At 35.5% G+C, this 25669-nt stretch overlaps 2 protein-coding genes and 1 long non-coding RNA gene across 3 annotated transcripts in view; 1 reads left to right on the top strand and 2 right to left on the bottom strand.

The window, feature by feature from the left end:
* Positions 1-5413, top strand: part of tmem131 (transmembrane protein 131) — a 50332-nt gene extending 44919 nt beyond the window's left edge. Inside the window, exons 35-41 of the mRNA XM_074636732.1 lie at positions 1528-1680; positions 1769-1919; positions 3437-3552; positions 3645-3717; positions 3802-3905; positions 4157-4305; positions 4522-5413. Of these exons, the coding sequence (XP_074492833.1) occupies positions 1528-1680; positions 1769-1919; positions 3437-3552; positions 3645-3717; positions 3802-3905; positions 4157-4305; positions 4522-4791 (1016 nt within the window). The 3' untranslated portion in view covers positions 4792-5413. The remainder of the gene's footprint in view (positions 1-1527; positions 1681-1768; positions 1920-3436; positions 3553-3644; positions 3718-3801; positions 3906-4156; positions 4306-4521) is intronic.
* On the bottom strand, positions 2165-4410 carry LOC141768465 (uncharacterized). The gene is made up of 3 exons (XR_012594073.1): positions 4395-4410; positions 3067-4361; positions 2165-2979 (listed from the first exon to the last, which is right to left on the bottom strand). It is a non-coding gene; the product is annotated as an uncharacterized LOC141768465 (long non-coding RNA).
* A 1633-nt stretch (positions 5414-7046) lies between the features above and the next one.
* LOC141768455 (inosine-uridine preferring nucleoside hydrolase) lies at positions 7047-25282 on the bottom strand. Its single transcript, XM_074636767.1, has 6 exons — positions 25200-25282; positions 14057-14245; positions 12591-12773; positions 12408-12519; positions 12195-12331; positions 7047-7694 (listed from the first exon to the last, which is right to left on the bottom strand). The coding sequence occupies exons 1-6, from the start codon at positions 25233-25235 to the stop codon at positions 7332-7334; spliced, it is 1020 nt and encodes a 339-aa protein (XP_074492868.1). The 5' UTR covers positions 25236-25282; the 3' UTR covers positions 7047-7331.
* Positions 25283-25669: the final 387 nt, after the last annotated feature.

Here is a 25669-nt window from a genome sequence, read left to right as displayed (position 1 = left end):
TGATCACTATGAGAGGATGATCACTATGAGAGGATGATCACTATGAGAGGTTGATCACTATGAGAGGATGATCACTATGAGAGGATGATCACTATGAGAGGTTGATCACTATGAGAGGATGATCACTATGAGAGGATGATCACTATGAGAGGTTGATCACTATGAGAGGATGATCACTATGAGAGGATGATCACTATGAGAGGTTGATCACTATGAGAGGTTGATCACTATGAGAGGTTGATCACTATGAGAGGATGATCACTATGAGAGGTTGATCACTATGAGAGGTTGATCACTATGAGAGGTTGATCACTATGAGAGGTTGATCACTGAGAGGTTGATCACTATGAGAGGATGATCACTATGAGAGGTTGATCACTATGAGAGGATGATCACTATAAGAGGTTGATCACTATGAGAGGTTGATCACTATGAGAGGTTGATCACTGTCCCCGTGATCACTATGAGAGGTTGATCACTATGAGAGGATGATCACTATGAGAGGATGATCACTATGAGAGGATGATCACTATGAGAGGTTGATCACTATGAGAGGATGATCACTATGAGAGGTTGATCACTATGAGAGGTTGATCACTATAAGAGGTTGATCACTATGAGAGGTTGATCACTATGAGAGGTTGATCACTATGAGAGGTTGATCACTATGAGAGGTTGATCACTATGAGAGGTTGATCACTATGAGAGGTTGATCACTATGAGAGGATGATCACTATGAGAGGATGATCACTATGAGAGGATGATCACTATGAGAGGTTGATCACTATGAGAGGTTGATCACTATGAGAGGTTGATCACTATGAGAGGTTGATCACTATGAGAGGATGATCACTATGAGAGGATGATCACTATGAGAGGTTGATCACTATGAGAGGTTGATCACTATGAGAGGTTGATCACTATGAGAGGATGATCACTATGAGAGGATGATCACTATGAGAGGATGATCACTATGAGAGGATGATCACTATGAGAGGTTGATCACTATGAGAGGTTGATCACTATGAGAGGATGATCACTATGAGAGGATGATCACTATGAGAGGTTGATCACTATGAGAGGATGATCACTATGAGAGGTTGATCACTATGAGAGGATGATCACTATGAGAGGTTGATCACTATGAGAGGATGATCACTATGAGAGGATGATCACTATGAGAGGATGATCACTATGAGAGGTTGATCACTATGAGAGGATGATCACTATGAGAGGATGATCACTATGAGAGGATGATCACTATGAGAGGATGATCACTATGAGAGGATGATCACTATGAGAGGATGATCACTATGAGAGGATGATCACTATGAGAGGATGATCACTATGAGAGGTTGATCACTATGAGAGGATGATCACTATGAGAGGATGATCACTATGAGAGGATGATCACTATGAGCCGTTTCCACTGTATCTGGTAGTTGATAATCAGAGCAGCGGTTTTAAAAGGATGAACCAGGTTTGAATGTCACGTTGCTTCAACACCAGCTGTGTTTGCTTTGTCAGTTGATGGGAAGCTGGAGGAAGGACGCCCCTCTCTGTTGGCCAAGCTGTTGTCCAGCGGTCCGGTACCAGAACTGGGCCACAGCAGCAGCTCTGAGGGGGAGAAGGAGTTTGCGTCTCCAGAGTGGGATGTACCGCTCTCCAAAAACTGCATCCGTAAGTCCAGACCTGAAACCCGTCCTGTGTCACGTCCATGTTATCTAAAGACAGTGTTCTATAGATCACATGTCCTCCTGTCCTCCAGAAGCAGACAGTCTTCAGCAGATCTCCCTCCAGACCATCAACGCAGACCCGTTCCTGAAGAGATCCGTCACAGCAGGGACCTGCACCCCTCCTCCCACCTCCCCCATCCTACTGTCCCGAGGCTCCTACAGCAGCGTGCTCAACAGCAACAGGTACGTGGAGCCTTATGATGATGTCATTCTAGAACAACTGATGTCCACTCACCATGAAGGTGTCAAAGACGCCTCGTCATTGACGTCTTGATACCAGAAACTTAGTAGCCGAAACCAACACCAGTGAAATTCAATGATTCTCGATAGCATGGTGAAAACAAAAGTACTCCAACATCCACTCCTTTATTACTGTTTGCATTCTGCTTTCTGTCAGCAAGTTAAAAAACCAAAGTCTCAGGATTAAATTGAAGTTTAGTAAAAAAGATTTTATTTCTCCAACTCAAGTTAAATGAACTATAAACTGCTCAGACAAACGGACGAACCCTAAACAAAATAAAGTAACGTAAAGACCGTTACTAGATGTCTCTCTAGGATACAGCAGAAAAATACAACAAGTAAAACACTCAAAGCCGACCAGGGCACTGCGTGGAAGGATTTAGAGTAACACACAGAGTTCAGAACAAAGCTTTGGAGGCCGAGGACAGAATAATGGTCCGTGTCCACAGGCTCCGTGCTTTCCACACCCCCCATTCATTGTCCATGTAAGCAGCCGTGCAATGCATTCTGGTAGTGTGGCGTCGTGATTCGAGAGACTAGGCGTCACGACGCCCGCTCCTCATTTGCATAAAGTTGAGGGCTCGTCTACTTTATGCAAATCACGGGCGTCTGATGCGACTCGCCGCCTCTCCAAACTCCCGAGGATCTTTTAAACTAAACGTTGTTGATCTAAATTAAAGACAGATTCATCAACATGGATTATTTCTCTCCTCAAATGTTTCCAGAAACACATCTCAGTGAACTATTTACGTGAAATAAGAGAAGAAAGTTTCCAAACGAGCCTCCAGACTGGTTCCGGTTTGAAAGCTGGGAGCAGCAGCCAACGGCGGGAAAGCATTCGTCCAATCAGGAGCCGAGTGCCTTGTTTCTAGAAACAGCACACCAAGCGTCCAATGCTGGGAAGCGTCGCATCCCCTCGCGATAAAAAACGCCCCTGTGGACACGTACCATTAGTCTGCTGTCTCCGGACTGTTTGGTATCTGATGGACCAATCAGCAGCAGGCTCACCCCACACCGAACCCACGCCGAACCCACGCCGAACCCACACCGAACCCACGCCGAACCCACGCCGAACCCACGCCGAACCCACGCCGAACTCACGCCGAACCCACGCCGAACCCACGCCGAACCCACACCTCCAGCCAGTCAGAGAGGCTACTGAATTGAACACAAAGATAATCAGAAATTACCATTTTTTTTATCATAACAGTAAAAACCAGTGGGTTAGTCGTTATCGGATTCCACTCAGATCTACGTCTCGTTAAAAACCTGCATCCCATAATGTCTCATCTATCAGAACTCTGGTTCTGGATGTCCCAAAACGTTCTCCAGCTAAATGATAGATAAATAAAGCACCTTGTAATTCATAGTATTTCTTATTATAATAAAGCATGGTTCTGTATTTTTAGTTTTTATTAAAGTCTAATCCAGATTCTTTGTGATTCTTTGTGATTTTGCAGCGAGGTGAATCAGAAGAAGGCTCCAGGAAACAAACTGTCTGCAGCCGGTCCGCTACCGGGAAAGAACGGGAACCCCACCTTCGCCGCTGTCGCTGCTGGTTATGATAAGAGCCCAGGTAAGCATGTGACCATGTGATCACCTGATCAATGTGCGTTTATGTCTCTGATCTCCGGCGGATCACTGATCTGTCTTCTGTCCCGGTGTCAGGTGGTTCTGGTCCAGGTAAAACTGACAAGACTCTGGCACACATGACCTCAGTGGAAAGTGACAGCTCTGACAGGTAACGAGAGAACGCTGACATCGATATGTAATCCCACTTTAACACTCTGTTTCTATTCTTAATATTCTGTTTCTATTCCCGTAGTTCTGGATTATGGAGTCCCATCGACACAGCAACAAGTCCAAACTATCATTCTGCCAACTCCTTCTCTGCTTTTGGACCCAACAACTCCTTCAACCTGACAGGAGGTAAGCTGAGGTTCTGTAGAATCTGACGCTGTGTTCACACCAAGAACGCCGCTATCATCAGGTTCACTCGCTCTAGACGCTCCAGAGAGGAGGAGGAGCTGCTGGATATGATGTTCTATCGTAGCTCCTCTTTGTATTGACTTTGTATGTGATGGTGTTAAACTGTAGCTTCTCTCTCGGTGTGAACATCAGAACAGTTTCTGGTTGAGCGGCTGCGTTTAAACTGAATTGTGTGTGTTTGTGTTGTTTAGTTTTCAGTGGAATGAATCTCCCGAAGTCCTCGGAGCCTCCTCAGAGCTGGCCTGAGTTCACCTCCACCTCCTCCATCTGGGACATCCCGAGCAGCGACTCCCTGCACTCCTGGCCCAGCAGCTCCAGCTCCCCCACCGCCCCCACCGCAGTAAGATACTACTACTACTCTCACTGCTCCCTCCTTACTCCTCTCAACACTCCCTACTCTCCTCCCTTCTCCCACCTCACTGCTCCCACCTCACTGCTCCCTACTGCCACCTTCTTTCATCTCCCTGCTCCCACTTCCCACCTCACTGCTCCCTTCTCTTTCACGTCTCTCTCCTCACTTCCCTCCTCTCACCTCCCTTCTCCTCTCTCGTTTCAGTCCCTGCTGGGATCGTCCCGCAGCCCGTGGTCGGCCACCGCTCCCTTCGGCAGTTCCATCTGGTCTACGAGCGCAGATTCAGCTTTGCACCCTTTCCCTCCGACGACCAACTCGACCACGCTGACCGACCTGGTCACCAGCCCCGCCCCCTCGCCGCCCGCTTCCACCACCGAGATGAGTCGGACCTACAACCCGTGGAGCATGTGGCGCCCGACTCTGAGCCGACGCAGCTCCGAGCCGTGGCCCAGCTCCTCCGACAACGCCAGTTAAACGGTACATGACTGCACTTGACAGACGCGCGTCGTGGATGTGACGTCGTCTCTGTACGGTAAATCTCATTCTGTAATAATCGGAGAATCCCAACAGACAGCAACGTTACCTGAAGTGTGACGGGTTCGGTAGCCCAGTGCTGCAGGTTACCGACTCAGCAATTTAGTTCTCTGCAGCTTTTTATTCACGGGGGCAGAAATGCTAACTTTTTATTTGGATTTGTTTTAACAGGTGCCCCTAAATGAAACATGTTGCTGTTCTAGAAAGGCTGGTAATGCTGCGCTCCTTCTCAAAGAGACTCTGGTGTTCAGTATTAATGTCACAACAGACAGCTTGTATTGTTTTCACAATCATTTTGGTTTCTTATAAAAGTTGGTTTTGAAAAGTCAAATTAGCATTTAAATCATCACTCGGCTTTTATTTGGCAGCATTATTTAAAATGTGACTTCAGGAAACCAACGGCCCCCAGAAAGCTTCATGAATGTTCGTGCTCCCGTTTTAAAGTCATAACACCGAGGCCTTCCAAGCAGAATCAATTGGTGATCAAACATTTTACGTTTGAGGTTTGTGTTGTACATTGCCTCTATTTGTCAGCTAATTTAAATAAAGGATTTCAGCAGAACTTCTTGTTTCGTGTTATTTTATTCCATTTAAACCGACAATAACTTAACAAAATAAACATATCACCTTTAATGTTGATATGAAAAACTCAACAGACAGATGTTTACATATCCAGCTGTTGAGGAGCAGTATTAACTTTCATTTTAGAGTGTTTGGGTCCATGTAAAGTCTAATATTATTTTAATACTCATCCTCTTTTAGCTTGTACGACTATTACGACTATTTTCAGCATATACTATACTAGGACTTTTAATGACTTTTTTTAGACATATTATTGAATTACTTCTTTACGTGAACTTTTTCGACATACTTTACTGCATACTATACTGTGGGGTTTTTTTCATTTAATTTTTTGACATACTATGACTTTTTTTAATTACATTTTTCACCATACTATACTATGCCTTTTTTTTCATGACTTTTTTTCATACATTTTTTTTGACATACTATATACTATGATTCTTTTTTTCCATTTAATTTATTGACGTACTATACTATGATTTTTTTTCATGCATTTTTCAACACTAATTTATATTATGACTTTTTTTCGTTTAAATTTTTCGACATGACTATGACTTTTTTTATGAAAATTTTCGACATGTCTCTGCTGCCGTCTGTACGAGGGACTACCAAGGCTTAGTGACAAAGTGGCAGCCGGGAGAATGAGACTTGCCGGTCATTGTCAAAGACATCAAGAACTCCCAGCGAGCATGCTGATGCTGCGGGAACCAACGCACAGGCATCAATCACCGGGACGTCCCACACCAACATACATGGACGTACTGAGGACAGATGTTGGACAGTGCTGGCGAGCTAGCCAGATGTATGGAGGACCGAGATAGCTGGAAGCTCCGCTGGAAAGCCCGTCTGGGGACGACCCAATGATATCAATTCATCTCTTTTACATCCACTGCTATTGATTTCTGTTATTAGTCCAACTTGTATTAGTTATTACAGCTGCTGTGCTATTATTGTTTTCTCTCTCTCTCTCTCTCTCTCTATCTCTGCAGATTGTTGGGTCTCTAAACTAGGGTGTACGGTCTAAAACCTGCTCTATATATAAAGCGTCTTGAGATAACTTCTGTTATGATTTGACGCTATATAAAAATAAATTGAATTAAAAAAGAATACTATACTATGAATTCTTTTCATGCAATTTTTCGACATACTATAATATGATTCTTTCAGTGAACTTTTTCGACATACTATAGTATGACTTTTTTTTCACGGAATTATTTGACATACTATACTATGACTTTTTTCATTAAATTTATCGACATACTATACTATGAGTTTTCTTCACAAAATTCTTCAACGTACTATACTATGAATTTTTTTTTGTGAAATTTTTCGACATACTATAGTATGACTTATATTTCACGGAATTTTTTGACATACTATACTATGACCTTTTTCCATGAAATCGTTTTAGACCTACTATACTATGACTTTTTTATGCATATTTAAACTTTTTTTTTCTTTTTATGAAATGGACCATATGAATTATATTCCTTGGGAAGAGTCACTTCAACCAAAACTTGTTCAATGTCTGTTATGGTATTATACTGTACGAACTAAATACTTCCATAGTCCATTTCAAATTAAAAGCCCTGTAGCTTCTCAGTGGACCATCATTTTTTTTAATCAAGGCTTTTATTGTGAAACATATGCAGGAAGGGGTTGTGGAGAATTCAGTGAACTGCTCGTTCCTCAGATGTACTTACTGCCATCTGGTGGCACTTTGACATTACTACTAAATACAGTTCTGCTGGGCCACTAACACATCCACAATAACACCTTAGAGACACAAAGTGTTGGAAATAACATGATTATATTGTTGAATTTAAAAAAACAATCTGATTCAGGGTGGCACCTTGTGTTTGTTCTCCTTCCCCAGACGTACTATATGCCATAAATGCTTAGCTCTTAGGCTGCCTAACAGCCTCCAGGAGTAACTGACGGAGTTTAACAAGGTCACACTTAGTGAGAACGAACACACTGTGGCTCTTCTTCAGCTCGTTGGTTCGATCTAGTGCCATCATGCCCCGACAGATGGAGCCCTGCAGCTCCACACGGACGGGACACTCCATCCTCTCCGTCACCACGTCGCCGTCGATACACGCCGCCATGGCGTAGGCGTCGTAAGAGACGAAGCCGGATCCGAAGTACACGTCTCTCTTGTTCCTCGTAGTCTCTTTGGAGTAAGTCCAGCATTTAGACGTTATCTTCTTCATGAAGCGTGCAGCAGGAGAGTCCTGGTTGATCAGCTCTTCAAAGAACTCCTGATATCGGAAAATATTTTTCAGACTTTTTTTTTTCAACTTTTTTCCGACATTTCTTTCTGATATTTTACAGACTTTTGTTTCAACATTTTTCAGACGTTTTTCTGACTTTTTTTCGACATTTTTCAGACTTTTTCTGATATATATATTTTTTTTTTCCCAATTTTTTCTGATATTTTTCAGACTTTTGTTTCGAAATTTTTCAGAATTTTTTTTTTTTTTTTTTAACATTTTTTCAACATTTTTTCTGACTTTTTTTCAGAATTTTTTTTCGACATTTTTCAGACTTTTTCTGATATTTTTTTTCCAATATTTTCGACATTTCTTTCTGATATTTTTCAGACTTTTGTTTCGACATTTTTCAGACTTTTGTTTTGATATTTTTTTTCCAATATTTTCGACATTTCTTTCTGATATTTTTCAGACTTTCGTTTCGACATTCTTCAGACTTTTTTTTTTCTGACTTTTTCTGATATAAATATTTATTTTTCCCGATTTTTTTCGACATTTTTTACCGATATTTTTCCCGATTTTTTTCGACATTTTTTACCGATATTTTTCCGACTTTTGTTTCGACATTTTTTGCTTTTTTTTTTTTACATTTTTTCAACATTTTTTTCTGATATTTTTCAGACTTTTGTTTCGACATTTTTCACATTTTGTTTTTCGTTTTTGTAAATTTTTTCAACATTTTTCTGACTTTTTTTTCGATATCTTTCAGACTTTTTCTGATATATATTCAGATTTTTTTTTTCCTTTTTTTTATTTTTTCAACATTTTTCTTAATTTTTGTCTGACTTTTTTTTGAAATTTTTCAAACTTTTACTGATATATATATTTTCTTTTTCCAGATTTTTTTCGACATTTTTTTCTGATATTTTTCTGACTTTTTTTGACATTTTTCTGATATATATTTTTTTCAATTTCTTCCAAATTTTTTCGATATTTCTTTCTGATATTTTTCAGACTTTTGTTTCGACATTTTTCTGACTTTTTTTTTTTTGACATTTTTTCAACATTTTTCTGACTTTTTTTTTGACATTTTTCAGACTTTTACTGATATATATATTTTCTTTTTCCAGATTTTTCTTCGACATTTTTTTCTGATATTTTTCAGACTTTTGTTTCAACATTTTTCAGACTTTTTTCTGACTTTTTTTCGATATCTTTCAGACTTTTTCTGATATATATTTATTTTTTTCGAGAAATTTTTTTCTGATATTTTTCAGACTTTTGTTTCGACATTTTTCACATTTTTTTTTTTTTTTGTAAATTTTTTCAACATTTTTGAGACGTTTTTCGACATTTTACTGACTTTTTCTGATATATATATTTTCTTTTTCCAGATTTTTCTTCGACATTTTTTTCTGATATTTTTCAGACTTTTTTTTTGACATTATTCACATTTCTTTTTCCGTTTTTTGTAAATTTTTTTCGACTTTTTTCTGACTTTTTCTGATATAAATATTTATTTTTCCCGATTTTTTTCGACATTTTACTGACTTTTTCTGATATATATATTTTCTTTTTCCAGATTTTTTTCGACATTTTTTTCTGATATTTTTCTGACTTTTTTGACATTTTTCTGATATATATTTTTCTCAATTTCTTCCAAATTTTTTCGATATTTCTTTCTGATATTTTTCAGACTTTTGTTTCGACATTTTTCTGACTTTTTTTTTTTTTACATTTTTTCAACATTTTTCTGACTTTTTTTTTGACATTTTTCAGACTTTTACTGATATATATATTTTCTTTTTCCAGATTTTTCTTCGACATTTTTTTCTGATATTTTTCAGACTTTTGTTTCGACATTTTTCTGACTTTTTTTCGATATCTTTCAGACTTTTTCTGATATATATTCAGATTTTTTTTTTCCTTTTTTTTATTTTTTCAACATTTTTCTTAATTTTTGTCTGACTTTTTTTTGAAATTTTTCAAACTTTTACTGATATATATATTTTCTTTTTCCAGATTTTTTTCGACATTTTTTTCTGATATTTTTCTGACTTTTTTTGACATTTTTCTGATATATATTTTTTTCAATTTCTTCCAAATTTTTTCGATATTTCTTTCTGATATTTTTCAGACTTTTGTTTCGACATTTTTCTGACTTTTTTTTTTTTGACATTTTTTCAACATTTTTCTGACTTTTTTTTTGACATTTTTCAGACTTTTACTGATATATATATTTTCTTTTTCCAGATTTTTCTTCGACATTTTTTTCTGATATTTTTCAGACTTTTGTTTCGACATTTTTCTGACTTTTTTTCGATATCTTTCAGACTTTTTCTGATATATATTCAGATTTTTTTTTTCCTTTTTTTTATTTTTTCAACATTTTTCTTAATTTTTGTCTGACTTTTTTTTGAAATTTTTCAAACTTTTACTGATATATATATTTTCTTTTTCCAGATTTTTTTCGACATTTTTTTCTGATATTTTTCTGACTTTTTTTGACATTTTTCTGATATATATTTTTTTCAATTTCTTCCAAATTTTTTCGATATTTCTTTCTGATATTTTTCAGACTTTTGTTTCGACATTTTTCTGACTTTTTTTTTTTTGACATTTTTTCAACATTTTTCTGACTTTTTTTTTGACATTTTTCAAACTTTTACTGATATATATATTTTCTTTTTCCAGATTTTTCTTCGACATTTTTTTCTGATATTTTTCAGACTTTTGTTTCAACATTTTTCAGACTTTTTTCTGACTTTTTTTCGATATCTTTCAGACTTTTTTTGATATATATTTTTTTTTTTCGAGAAATTTCTTTCTGATATTTTTCAGACTTTTGTTTCGACATTTTTCTGACTTTTTTCTGACTTTTTTTCGATATCTTTCACACTTTTTCTGATATATATTTCTTTTTTCGAGAAATTTTTTTCTGATATTTTTCATACTTTTGTTTCGACATTTTTCACATTTTTCACATTTTTTTTTTTTTGTAAATTTTTTCAACATTTTTCGGACGTTTTTCGACATTTTACTGACTTTTTCTGATATATATATTTTCTTTTTCCAGATTTTTCTTCGACATTTTTTTCTGATATTTTTCAGACTTTTTTTTTGACATTATTCACATTTCTTTTTTCGTTTTTTGTACATTTTTTTCGACATTTTTCTGACTTTTTCTGATATAAATATTTATTTTTCCCGATTTTTTTCGACATTTTTTACCGATATTTTTTCGACATTTTTTACCGATATTTTTCCGACTTTTGTTTCGACATTTTTTGCTTTTTTTTTTTTACATTTTTTCAACATTTTTCTGACTTTTTTTTCGAAATCTTTCAGACTTTTTGTGATATATATATATATATATATATATTTTTTTTTTTTCGACATTTCTTTCTGATATTTTTCCGACTTTTGTTTCGACATTTTTCCGACTTTCTTTTTGCTTTTTTTTTTTTTTTTACATTTTTTCAACATTTTTTTCTGATATTTTTCCGACTTTTGTTTCGACATTTTTCAGACTTTTTTTTGCTTTTTCTTTTATATACAGACGTAGGCAAAGTTGTTGATAACGTTCCGTTAAAGAGAGAAAAACCCACAATGGTCACTGAAATAACTTGAAACTGACAAAAGTAATCCAGACAGCTGGAGCAGTTTGCTCACGAGGAGTGGGCCAACATACCTGTGGACAGGTGCAGAAGTCTCATTGAGAGTTACAGAAATCACTTGATTGCAGTGATTGCCTCAAAAGGTTGTGCAACAAAATATTAAGTTAAGGGTACCATCATTTTTGTCTAGGCCAGTTTCATTAGTTTGTTTTTTTAAATGATTCTGTTGAACCATAATTCAAAAACAATATCTGATTTTCATTAGTTCATTTTCAGTAAATTTTTATTTATTATTACTTTTGTCAGTTTCAAGTTATTTCAGTGACCATTGTGGGTTTTTCTCTCTTTAACGGAACGTTACCAACAACTTTGCCTACGTCTGTATATTTTTTAAACATTTTTCTGACTTTTTTCTGACTTTTTTTTCGACATTTTTCAGATTTTATTTGGACAAAAAACCCTCACACATTCACATATCTGGAGGTCAGAGGTCAAGGGACCCCCATGACAGTTTTTCCTCGCCAGGTTTGGAGCGTTATTTGACCTCCTTCTCTACAAGCTAGTCTGACATGGTTGGTACCGATGGATTTATCAGGTTTTATAGTTTCATATGATACCAGTATCGTCACTCTAGCTTTAAAACTGAGCCGCTACAACCTAAAACTAACAAGATGCATTAATGCGTTAAAGAAATTAGTGACATTATGACAGTTTTTCCTCGCCAAAATTTAGCGTGACCAGCTAGTCTGACATGGTTGGTACCGATGGTTTCATCAGGTTCTATAGTTTCATGTGATACCAGTATCTTCACTATATCACAATCACAAGTTGAGTTAATGCCTTAAAGAAATTAGTGGAGTTAAAACGAATTTGCGTTAATGCGTTATTATCTTTGACAGCCCTGATGAGCCACATCTTACCCACATCTTACCCATGTCAGTGCGTTCCTGCACGCGTACTCCCACGATGCCACGTACGTAGGGCAGAGGAACTCTTCCAGAACGATATAAGCAGACTCTGGATCCATTGCAAAGTTAAACTCTGCACACAGCGTCACGTTTCCTTTTCCTACAAGAGACAAAATCAAGTTCCACAATCCTGCGTGTCTCTAAATCCAACCTTGTAATCATGAGGTGGTGTTTACCTTCCATGTTGCCTCCCATAATGTACAAGTCTTTGAGGTTTTTGGGAAAACTTGGATCCAGTCTGACAGCCAAGGCCAGATTAGTGAGCGGGCCGAGGGCCACCAAGGAGACCTGAGGGAGGTCCACATGTTAGTGGTTCAACATTAGAGAGCAGCCAGATAAACCACAGAGAGGTTCCTCACCTGCTGCTGGTTTTCAGCCACCAGTCGGATCATTGCGTTGACTGCATGCTCGCTCTTAATCTTCTGCTTCCACCGCGGGTCTTTGTCTTCATACACATCCCCGAGTCCATCCGTTCCAAAGTGGTCTCTTAAATGGTTACTGGCTCCAACGAGAGGACCGGCAGAACCCCGAAACACTGGAATCTGCAGAGAGGAAGATGAGAAGCTTTCAGTGGGATCTGATGATGGACATGAGGAGTTCAGTGGGATCTGATGACGGACATGAGGAGTAGAAACAAACTCCTTTTTACTAAATCTCACAATATTATAAGCTATTTAATCCCACCGCTCACAACAGGGACAAATAAAAACCTTTCTACTTGTACTCTACTTTCTTAAATCCCATTCAAACTAAAAGTATTTCTCTAGGAGGGTGGGTTGATTTAACTCAGTAACTTGAATCCCATCTGGAGCATGCAGGTAGGGCTGCAACTAACCATTATCTTCTCCATTAATCATTAAACAGTTCATCATTATTATCACTATAAACCTCAGGACATGTGGGGGGGAGGGCTGTCTGTCCCAAGACTTAGAACAAAACACGGTTTGTTATCCTGCAGCACCGACCTAGAATAACCTCCAGATGATATCACACACGTCCAGACTCTGACGTCGAAGCAAAGCGTTTCTATTTTACACTTCCTGCTCTTAAAACTCAAACAGTCTTCTAACTGGACGGTGAGGTTTTATCTTCTGGATCTCGTCTGTACTTTCTAATTGTAAAGTATTTGATCTTTACTGTAGTTTTAGTATTCTGTAAAGAACTTTGAATAGCTCCATCCAGCGTTTGGAATGTGTTATACAAATAAAGCCGCCTAAACCGAACTAAAGCTTCACCACAGATGTGGCATCAATCAGACTAGGGATGCACCGATACCACTGTTATTCAGACCGAGTACAAGTACTTACATTTGGGTGGTTTTGAGTACCGATACGAGTACTTCTCTGTGCAAAAAGCCCTCGTTAACAGCCAGCTGGAGGGTGTGAGCGACACACGCCACGGTGTCAGGCGCACCACCGGCCCGTCTCGCCAACACCGTCGGGGAGGTGGAGCGAGAGGACCCGAAAAACGGTGACGAGAGGTTAATGTCACGCTGCTGTAAAGTGGTATCGGTGCCGTTTTGCGAGTACGAGTACATGAGCACAGTATCGGACCCGATACCCGATACCCGATACTGGTATCGGTATCGGTGCATCCCTATATCATATCATATCAATCATTCTGTAACGGTTCAGAAGACAAATAAATCAGAAAACACTCTCATGGGTCGACAAACAAACAACCTATTTAATCATTTAGGTTGGACAACGTGTTGAAAAGTAAATCTGACTAAATCCTCTTCAGCACCTCTGAGTGGAGAGTTAATCTGTGCAGGTACTGTATAACATGTATAAATATATATAATATATAATGTAAATAAACTCACCCCCTGCCGCTCACAGACGTTGAGCACCCTCAGAACGTTCTGACACACGTCGTCAACGGCGGCGTTCCCGAACACACAGGTGATGCCGACCACCTGGACGTCGGGCGCCGCCAACGCCATCAGTATAGCCTGAGCATCGTCGATGCCGCAGTCCGTGTCGATGATCACCTTCTTCTTCCACATGTTCTCCTGAAACATTTACATCATCACTGTCATCACAATGATCCATCAGGCTGCAGCAGTAATAATAACCTTCTATTCCAATAACGTGATAACAAGAATAACATTTCTGCCCAACTAGTATTTTTACTTTAATACTTTAAGGTATATTTTGATTAGAGTTGCAACAATTAATCAATTAGTTGTCGACTATTACGTTAAAATAATCACCAACTATTTTGTTAATTCATGAATCTGTTTGAGTAAAATAAAAAGTCTAAATTCTCTGATTGCAGCTTCTTAAATGTGAATATTTCCTGGTTTCTCTCCTCCTCTGTGACGGTAAACTGAATATCTGTGAGACATTTGAGGACGTCATAAACTAATCGATTAACCGAGAAAATAGTTGCAGCTCTAATTTTGATGCTAATTATTGTTGTTGTTGTTTTTTAGTTTAGTTTATTTGAATAGGAACGGTGCAAATTAATAAATACACATGGTATAAAAAAAATGCCAGAATTAGTCAAAAGGATATTTTTCATGTGTCGTCTCTGACCAAGGTGTTACACAAGACTTCCTCAAATACATCAGAACTAAAACATAAAACGGACCTGATGCAGTTTAAATGATGGAAAAGGAAACACACAGTTGTTAAAGCAGTAGAAACAGTAGACGAGCAGGACGTACAGATAGAAGCAGCAGAAACAGAGTTTAGTGCCGATATGTGTGTGTATTAATCATCTATTGTTATTTTGGGTACTGACAGCACCAGTTATCTGATGGGAATCAGAATCATATTCCTCTCTCTTGAACCTCTGATAGGCCGACAGCAGGACTTCTACTGAAGTAAGATTTTCCCTTTTTGTATTATTTTGTATTACTGTAACAGAGTATTACTGTAACAGAGTATTACTACTGTAACAGAGTATTACTGTAACAGAGTATTTCTGTAACAGAGTATTACTACTGTAACAGAGTATTACTGTAACAGAGTATTACTGTAACAGAGTATTACTGTAACAGAGTATTTCTGTAACAGAGTATTACTACTGTAACAGAGTATTACTGTAACAGAGTATTACTGTAACAGAGTATTACTGTAATAGAGTATTACTACTGTAACAGAGTATTACTGTAACAGAGTATTACTGTAACAGAGTATTACTGTAACAGAGTATTTCTGTAACAGAGTATTACTGTAACAGAGTATTACTACTGTAACAGAGTATTACTGTAACAGAGTATTACTGTAACAGAGTATTACTACTGTAACAGAGTATTACTGTAACAGAGTATTACTGTAACAGAGTATTACTGTAATAGAGTATTACTACTGTAACAGAGTATTACTGTAACAGAGTATTACTGTAACAGAGTATTACTGTAACAGAGTATTTCTGTAACAGAGTATTACTGTAACAGAGTATTACTACTGTAACAGAGTATTACTGTAACAGAGTATTACTGTAACAGAGTATTACTACTGTAACAGAGTATTACTGTAACAGAGTATTACTGTAACAGAGTATTACTACTGTAACAGAGTATTACTGTAACAGAGTATTACTGTAACAGAGTATTACTACTGTAACAGAGTATTACTGTAACAGAGTATTACTGTAACAGAGTATTACTGTAACAGAGTATTACTACTGTAACAGAGTATTACTACTGTAACAGAGTATTTCTGTAACAGAGTATTACTGTAACAGAGTATTACTGTAACAGAGTATTACTACTGTAACAGAGTATTACTGTAACAGAGTATTACTGTAACAGAGTATTACTGTAATAGAGTATTACTACTGTAACAGAGTATTACTGTAACAGAGTATTACTGTAACAGAGTATTACTGTAACAGAGTATTTCTGTAACAGAGTATTACTGTAACAGAGTATTACTACTGTAACAGAGTATTACTGTAACAGAGTATTACTGTAACAGAGTATTACTACTGTAACAGAGTATTACTGTAACAGAGTATTACTGTAACAGAGTATTACTACTGTAACAGAGTATTACTGTAACAGAGTATTACTGTAACAGAGTATTACTACTGTAACAGAGTATTACTGTAACAGAGTATTACTGTAACAGAGTATTACTGTAACAGAGTATTACTACTGTAACAGAGTATTACTACTGTAACAGAGTATTTCTGTAACAGAGTATTACTGTAACAGAGTATTACTGTAACAGAGTATTACTACTGTAACAGAGTATTACTGTAACAGAGTATTACTGTAACAGAGTATTACTACTGTAACAGAGTATTACTGTAACAGAGTATTACTGTAACAGAGTATTACTGTAACAGAGTATTTCTGTAACAGAGTATTACTGTAACAGAGTATTACTACTGTAACAGAGTATTACTGTAACAGAGTATTACTGTAACAGAGTATTACTACTGTAACAGAGTATTACTGTAACAGAGTATTACTGTAACAGAGTATTACTGTAACAGAGTATTACTACTGTAACAGAGTATTACTACTGTAACAGAGTATTTCTGTAACAGAGTATTACTGTAACAGAGTATTACTGTAACAGAGTATTACTACTGTAACAGAGTATTACTGTAACAGAGTATTACTGTAACAGAGTATTACTACTGTAACAGAGTATTACTGTAACAGAGTATTACTGTAACAGAGTATTACTGTAACAGAGTATTACTGTAACAGAGTATTTCTGTAACAGAGTATTACTGTAACAGAGTATTACTACTGTAACAGAGTATTACTGTAACAGAGTATTACTGTAACAGAGTATTACTACTGTAACAGAGTATTACTGTAACAGAGTATTACTGTAACAGAGTATTACTGTAACAGAGTATTACTGTAACAGAGTATTACTACTGTAACAGAGTATTACTGTAACAGAGTATTACTGTAACAGAGTATTACTACTGTAACAGAGTATTACTGTAACAGAGTATTACTGTAACAGAGTATTACTGTAACAGAGTATTACTACTGTAACAGAGTATTTCTGTAACAGAGTATTACTGTAACAGAGTATTACTGTAACAGAGTATTACTACTGTAACAGAGTATTACTGTAACAGAGTATTACTGTAACAGAGTATTACTACTGTAACAGAGTATTACTGTAACAGAGTATTACTGTAACAGAGTATTACTGTAACAGAGTATTACTACTGTAACAGAGTATTACTGTAACAGAGTATTACTACTGTAACAGAGTATTACTGTAACAGAGTATTACTGTAACAGAGTATTACTACTGTAACAGAGTATTACTGTAACAGAGTATTACTGTAACAGAGTATTACTGTAACAGAGTATTACTACTGTAACAGAGTATTACTGTAACAGAGTATTACTACTGTAACAGAGTATTTCTGTAACAGAGTATTACTGTAACAGAGTATTACTGTAACAGAGTATTACTACTGTAACAGAGTATTACTGTAACAGAGTATTACTGTAACAGAGTATTACTGTAACAGAGTATTACTACTGTAACAGAGTATTTCTGTAACAGAGTATTACTGTAACAGAGTATTACTACTGTAACAGAGTATTTCTGTAACAGAGTATTACTGTAACAGAGTATTACTGTAACAGAGTATTACTGTAACAGAGTATTACTGTAACAGAGTATTACTGTAACAGAGTATTACTACTGTAACAGAGTATTACTGTAACAGAGTATTACTGTAACAGAGTATTACTGTAACAGAGTATTACTACTGTAACAGAGTATTACTACTGTAACAGAGTATTTCTGTAACAGAGTATTACTGTAACAGAGTATTACTGTAACAGAGTATTACTACTGTAACAGAGTATTACTGTAACAGAGTATTACTGTAACAGAGTATTACTACTGTAACAGAGTATTACTGTAACAGAGTATTACTGTAACAGAGTATTACTGTAACAGAGTATTACTGTAACAGAGTATTTCTGTAACAGAGTATTACTGTAACAGAGTATTACTACTGTAACAGAGTATTACTGTAACAGAGTATTACTGTAACAGAGTATTACTACTGTAACAGAGTATTACTGTAACAGAGTATTACTGTAACAGAGTATTACTGTAACAGAGTATTACTGTAACAGAGTATTACTACTGTAACAGAGTATTACTGTAACAGAGTATTACTGTAACAGAGTATTACTACTGTAACAGAGTATTACTGTAACAGAGTATTACTGTAACAGAGTATTACTGTAACAGAGTATTACTACTGTAACAGAGTATTTCTGTAACAGAGTATTACTGTAACAGAGTATTACTGTAACAGAGTATTACTACTGTAACAGAGTATTACTGTAACAGAGTATTACTGTAACAGAGTATTACTACTGTAACAGAGTATTACTGTAACAGAGTATTACTGTAACAGAGTATTACTACTGTAACAGAGTATTACTGTAACAGAGTATTACTACTGTAACAGAGTATTACTGTAACAGAGTATTACTGTAACAGAGTATTACTACTGTAACAGAGTATTACTGTAACAGAGTATTACTGTAACAGAGTATTACTGTAACAGAGTATTACTACTGTAACAGAGTATTACTGTAACAGAGTATTACTACTGTAACAGAGTATTTCTGTAACAGAGTATTACTGTAACAGAGTATTACTGTAACAGAGTATTACTGTAACAGAGTATTACTGTAACAGAGTATTACTACTGTAACAGAGTATTTCTGTAACAGAGTATTACTGTAACAGAGTATTTCTGTAACAGAGTATTACTGTAACAGAGTATTACTGTAACAGAGTATTACTGTAACAGAGTATTTCTGTAACAGAGTATTTCTGTAACAGAGTATTACTGTAACAGAGTATTTCTGTAACAGAGTATTTCTGTAACAGAGTATTACTGTAACAGAGTATTACTGTAACAGAGTATTTCTGTAACAGAGTATTACTGTAACAGAGTATTACTACTGTAACAGAGTATTACTGTAACAGAGTATTACTGTAACAGAGTATTACTACTGTAACAGAGTATTACTGTAACAGAGTATTACTGTAACAGAGTATTATTACTGTAACAGAGTATTACTGTAACAGAGTATTACTGTAACAGAGTATTACTGTAACAGAGTATTACTGTAACAGAGTATTATTACTGTAACAGAGTATTACTACTGTAACAGAGTATTACTGTAACAGAGTATTACTGTAACAGAGTATTACTACTGTAACAGAGTATTACTGTAACAGAGTATTACTGTAACAGAGTATTACTGTAACAGAGTATTACTACTGTAACAGAGTATTACTGTAACAGAGTATTACTACTGTAACAGAGTATTTCTGTAACAGAGTATTACTGTAACAGAGTATTACTACTGTAACAGAGTATTACTGTAACAGAGTATTACTACTGTAACAGAGTATTTCTGTAACAGAGTATTACTGTAACAGAGTATTACTACTGTAACAGAGTATTTCTGTAACAGAGTATTACTGTAACAGAGTATTACTGTAACAGAGTATTTCTGTAACAGAGTATTTCTGTAACAGAGTATTACTGTAACAGAGTATTACTGTAACAGAGTATTTCTGTAACAGAGTATTTCTGTAACAGAGTATTTCTGTAACAGAGTATTACTGTAACAGAGTATTTCTGTAACAGAGTATTACTGTAACAGAGTATTTCTGTAACAGAGTATTTCTGTAACAGAGTATTACTGTAACAGAGTATTACTGTAACAGAGTATTACTACTGTAACAGAGTATTATTACTGTAACAGAGTATTACTGTAACAGAGTATTACTGTAACAGAGTATTACTACTGTAACAGAGTATTACTGTAACAGAGTATTACTGTAACAGAGTATTACTGTAACAGAGTATTACTACTGTAACAGAGTATTACTGTAACAGAGTATTACTGTAACAGAGTATTACTGTAACAGAGTATTACTACTGTAACAGAGTATTACTGTAACAGAGTATTACTGTAACAGAGTATTACTGTAACAGAGTATTACTACTGTAACAGAGTATTACTGTAACAGAGTATTACTACTGTAACAGAGTATTACTGTAACAGAGTATTACTGTAACAGAGTATTACTACTGTAACAGAGTATTACTGTAACAGAGTATTACTGTAACAGAGTATTACTGTAACAGAGTATTACTACTGTAACAGAGTATTACTGTAACAGAGTATTACTACTGTAACAGAGTATTTCTGTAACAGAGTATTACTGTAACAGAGTATTACTGTAACAGAGTATTACTACTGTAACAGAGTATTACTGTAACAGAGTATTACTGTAACAGAGTATTACTGTAACAGAGTATTACTACTGTAACAGAGTATTTCTGTAACAGAGTATTACTGTAACAGAGTATTACTACTGTAACAGAGTATTTCTGTAACAGAGTATTACTGTAACAGAGTATTTCTGTAACAGAGTATTTCTGTAACAGAGTATTACTGTAACAGAGTATTTCTGTAACAGAGTATTTCTGTAACAGAGTATTACTGTAACAGAGTATTACTGTAACAGAGTATTTCTGTAAGAGTATTACTGTAACAGAGTATTACTACTGTAACAGAGTATTACTGTAACAGAGTATTACTGTAACAGAGTATTACTACTGTAACAGAGTATTACTGTAACAGAGTATTACTGTAACAGAGTATTATTACTGTAACAGAGTATTACTGTAACAGAGTATTACTGTAACAGAGTATTACTGTAACAGAGTATTATTACTGTAACAGAGTATTACTACTGTAACAGAGTATTACTGTAACAGAGTATTACTGTAACAGAGTATTACTACTGTAACAGAGTATTACTGTAACAGAGTATTTTACTGTAACAGAGTATTACTGTAACAGAGTATTACTACTGTAACAGAGTATTACTGTAACAGAGTATTACTACTGTAACAGAGTATTTCTGTAACAGAGTATTACTGTAACAGAGTATTACTACTGTAACAGAGTATTACTGTAACAGAGTATTACTACTGTAACAGAGTATTTCTGTAACAGAGTATTACTGTAACAGAGTATTACTACTGTAACAGAGTATTTCTGTAACAGAGTATTACTGTAACAGAGTATTACTACTGTAACAGAGTATTACTGTAACAGAGTATTACTGTAACAGAGTATTACTACTGTAACAGAGTATTACTGTAACAGAGTATTACTGTAACAGAGTATTACTACTGTAACAGAGTATTACTGTAACAGAGTATTACTGTAACAGAGTATTACTACTGTAACAGAGTATTACTGTAACAGAGTATTACTGTAACAGAGTATTACTACTGTAACAGAGTATTACTACTGTAACAGAGTATTTCTGTAACAGAGTATTACTGTAACAGAGTATTACTGTAACAGAGTATTACTACTGTAACAGAGTATTACTGTAACAGAGTATTACTGTAACAGAGTATTACTACTGTAACAGAGTATTACTGTAACAGAGTATTACTGTAACAGAGTATTACTGTAATAGAGTATTACTACTGTAACAGAGTATTACTGTAACAGAGTATTACTGTAACAGAGTATTACTGTAACAGAGTATTACTGTAACAGAGTATTTCTGTAACAGAGTATTACTGTAACAGAGTATTACTACTGTAACAGAGTATTACTGTAACAGAGTATTACTGTAACAGAGTATTACTACTGTAACAGAGTATTACTGTAACAGAGTATTACTGTAACAGAGTATTACTACTGTAACAGAGTATTACTGTAACAGAGTATTACTGTAACAGAGTATTACTGTAACAGAGTATTACTACTGTAACAGAGTATTACTGTAACAGAGTATTACTGTAACAGAGTATTACTACTGTAACAGAGTATTACTACTGTAACAGAGTATTTCTGTAACAGAGTATTACTGTAACAGAGTATTACTACTGTAACAGAGTATTACTGTAACAGAGTATTACTGTAACAGAGTATTACTACTGTAACAGAGTATTACTGTAACAGAGTATTACTGTAACAGAGTATTACTGTAACAGAGTATTTCTGTAACAGAGTATTACTGTAACAGAGTATTACTACTGTAACAGAGTATTACTGTAACAGAGTATTACTGTAACAGAGTATTACTGTAACAGAGTATTACTGTAACAGAGTATTACTACTGTAACAGAGTATTACTGTAACAGAGTATTACTGTAACAGAGTATTACTGTAACAGAGTATTACTACTGTAACAGAGTATTACTACTGTAACAGAGTATTTCTGTAACAGAGTATTACTGTAACAGAGTATTACTGTAACAGAGTATTACTACTGTAACAGAGTATTACTGTAACAGAGTATTACTGTAACAGAGTATTACTACTGTAACAGAGTATTACTGTAACAGAGTATTACTGTAACAGAGTATTACTGTAACAGAGTATTTCTGTAACAGAGTATTACTGTAACAGAGTATTACTACTGTAACAGAGTATTACTGTAACAGAGTATTACTGTAACAGAGTATTACTACTGTAACAGAGTATTACTGTAACAGAGTATTACTGTAACAGAGTATTACTGTAACAGAGTATTACTGTAACAGAGTATTACTACTGTAACAGAGTATTACTGTAACAGAGTATTACTACTGTAACAGAGTATTACTGTAACAGAGTATTACTGTAACAGAGTATTACTGTAACAGAGTATTACTACTGTAACAGAGTATTTCTGTAACAGAGTATTACTGTAACAGAGTATTACTGTAACAGAGTATTACTACTGTAACAGAGTATTACTGTAACAGAGTATTACTGTAACAGAGTATTACTACTGTAACAGAGTATTACTGTAACAGAGTATTACTGTAACAGAGTATTACTGTAACAGAGTATTACTACTGTAACAGAGTATTACTGTAACAGAGTATTACTGTAACAGAGTATTACTGTAACAGAGTATTTCTGTAACAGAGTATTACTGTAACAGAGTATTACTACTGTAACAGAGTATTACTGTAACAGAGTATTACTGTAACAGAGTATTTCTGTAACAGAGTATTTCTGTAACAGAGTATTACTGTAACAGAGTATTACTGTAACAGAGTATTTCTGTAACAGAGTATTACTGTAACAGAGTATTATTACTGTAACAGAGTATTACTACTGTAACAGAGTATTACTGTAACAGAGTATTACTGTAACAGAGTATTACTACTGTAACAGAGTATTACTGTAACAGAGTATTACTGTAACAGAGTATTACTGTAACAGAGTATTACTACTGTAACAGAGTATTACTGTAACAGAGTATTACTACTGTAACAGAGTATTTCTGTAACAGAGTATTACTGTAACAGAGTATTACTACTGTAACAGAGTATTACTGTAACAGAGTATTACTACTGTAACAGAGTATTTCTGTAACAGAGTATTACTGTAACAGAGTATTACTACTGTAACAGAGTATTTCTGTAACAGAGTATTACTGTAACAGAGTATTACTGTAACAGAGTATTTCTGTAACAGAGTATTTCTGTAACAGAGTATTACTGTAACAGAGTATTTCTGTAACAGAGTATTTCTGTAACAGAGTATTACTGTAACAGAGTATTTCTGTAACAGAGTATTACTGTAACAGAGTATTTCTGTAACAGAGTATTTCTGTAACAGAGTATTACTGTAACAGAGTATTACTGTAACAGAGTATTACTACTGTAACAGAGTATTATTACTGTAACAGAGTATTACTGTAACAGAGTATTACTACTGTAACAGAGTATTACTGTAACAGAGTATTACTGTAACAGAGTATTACTGTAACAGAGTATTACTACTGTAACAGAGTATTACTGTAACAGAGTATTACTGTAACAGAGTATTACTGTAACAGAGTATTACTACTGTAACAGAGTATTATTACTGTAACAGAGTATTACTGTAACAGAGTATTTCTGTAACAGAGTATTACTGTAACAGAGTATTACTACTGTAACAGAGTATTATTACTGTAACAGAGTATTACTACTGTAACAGAGTATTACTGTAACAGAGTATTACTGTAACAGAGTATTACTACTGTAACAGAGTATTACTGTAACAGAGTATTTCTGTAACAGAGTATTACTACTGTAACAGAGTATTATTACTGTAACAGAGTATTACTGTAACAGAGTATTTCTGTAACAGAGTATTACTGTAACAGAGTATTACTGTAACAGAGTATTTCTGTAACAGAGTATTTCTGTAACAGAGTATTTCTGTAACAGAGTATTACTGTAACAGAGTATTTCTGTAACAGAGTATTTCTGTAACAGAGTATTACTGTAACAGAGTATTTCTGTAACAGAGTATTACTGTAACAGAGTATTACTGTAACAGAGTATTACTACTGTAACAGAGTATTACTGTAACAGAGTATTACTGTAACAGAGTATTACTACTGTAACAGAGTATTACTACTGTAACAGAGTATTATTACTGTAACAGAGTATTTCTACACTGTAGTAGTCTATTATTAGTACTTCTACTGAAGTAAGATTTTCCTTCTTTTTTTTACTGTTTTACTTTTTTATTATTATTATTATAATTATTAATAATAATAATTATCATTACTGTAACAGAATATGTGTACACTGTAGTAGTCTATTATTAGTACTTCTACTGAAGTAAAGATCTGAGTAGCCCAACTTAGTTCTTCCACCTCTGGTCTTCCAGAAGAAGAAGAAGCATTTATTCGGTTGTTTGTCGGTTGTTTGTCGGTTGTTTGTAGGTTGTTTGTCGGTTAGTCAGCAGGATAACGGAACAACTCCCGTCCAGATTTCCATTAAACTTGTCCCCTGCTGTATAATAAAGGACCGGAAGGGAGCAGCAGAGGAAGAACCACATAAGAACCATTAAAACAGCTTTATTCCCACTGACTGGAACTCTGACACCGTTACCTGATAGTACTTTAGTTTCTAACGGATACAAGCAGCTCGTCGGTTAAAATGAACAGACTAACTAACTAAAGTTAACTGACCTGCAGCAGTCTGAGCTGGTGATCTATTGTGTCCATGATCCCAGCTGAAGTGAACTTTAAAGAAGCACAGCAGTCTGTCCTCTGATTGGTTTAAAGAAGCACAGCAGTCTGTCTTCTGATTGGTTTAAAGAAGCAGTCTGTCTTCTGATTGGTTTAAAGAAGCACAGCAGTCTGTCCTCTGATTGGTTTAAAGAAGCACAGCAGTCTGTCTTCTGATTGGTTGAAAGAAGCATTCTGTCCTCTGATTGGTTTAAAGAAGCAGTTTGTCTTCTGATTGGTTGAAAGAAGCAGTCTGTCCTCTGATTGTTTAGAACGGTCGGATCAGTCCATGTTCACTAACAGGGATCGTGGTTTTTCAACTAACCGTGACACTAACAAAGCGCCTACAAATGTACTCATTTAGATTAAATGTCAGATAATAACAACCCATATTCAATAAGAGACATTACGTGTGTATTTGAGCTCATTGT

Source organism: Sebastes fasciatus, chromosome 5 (genome assembly GCF_043250625.1).
Source record: "Sebastes fasciatus isolate fSebFas1 chromosome 5, fSebFas1.pri, whole genome shotgun sequence".
NCBI classification, from domain to species: Eukaryota; Metazoa; Chordata; class Actinopteri; order Perciformes; family Sebastidae; genus Sebastes; species Sebastes fasciatus.
Note: the sequence above shows the minus strand (reverse complement) of the source record. Positions and strands in the feature narration are given on the sequence as shown.

What these genes read in the sequence shown, in the direction of transcription:
- LOC141768455 (XM_074636767.1), bottom strand. Translation starts at nt 25,235, where the DNA reads ATGGACACAATAGATCACCAGCTCAGACTGCTGCAG. An exon ending in ACCAGCTCAGACTGCTGCAG is followed by an intron (nt 14,246 to 25,199) that starts GTCAGTTAACTT and finishes TAAATGTTTCAG; the next exon opens with GAGAACATGTGGAAGAAGAA. An exon ending in ACGTCTGTGAGCGGCAGGGG is followed by an intron (nt 12,774 to 14,056) that starts GTGAGTTTATTT and finishes TCCTCTCTGCAG; the next exon opens with ATTCCAGTGTTTCGGGGTTC.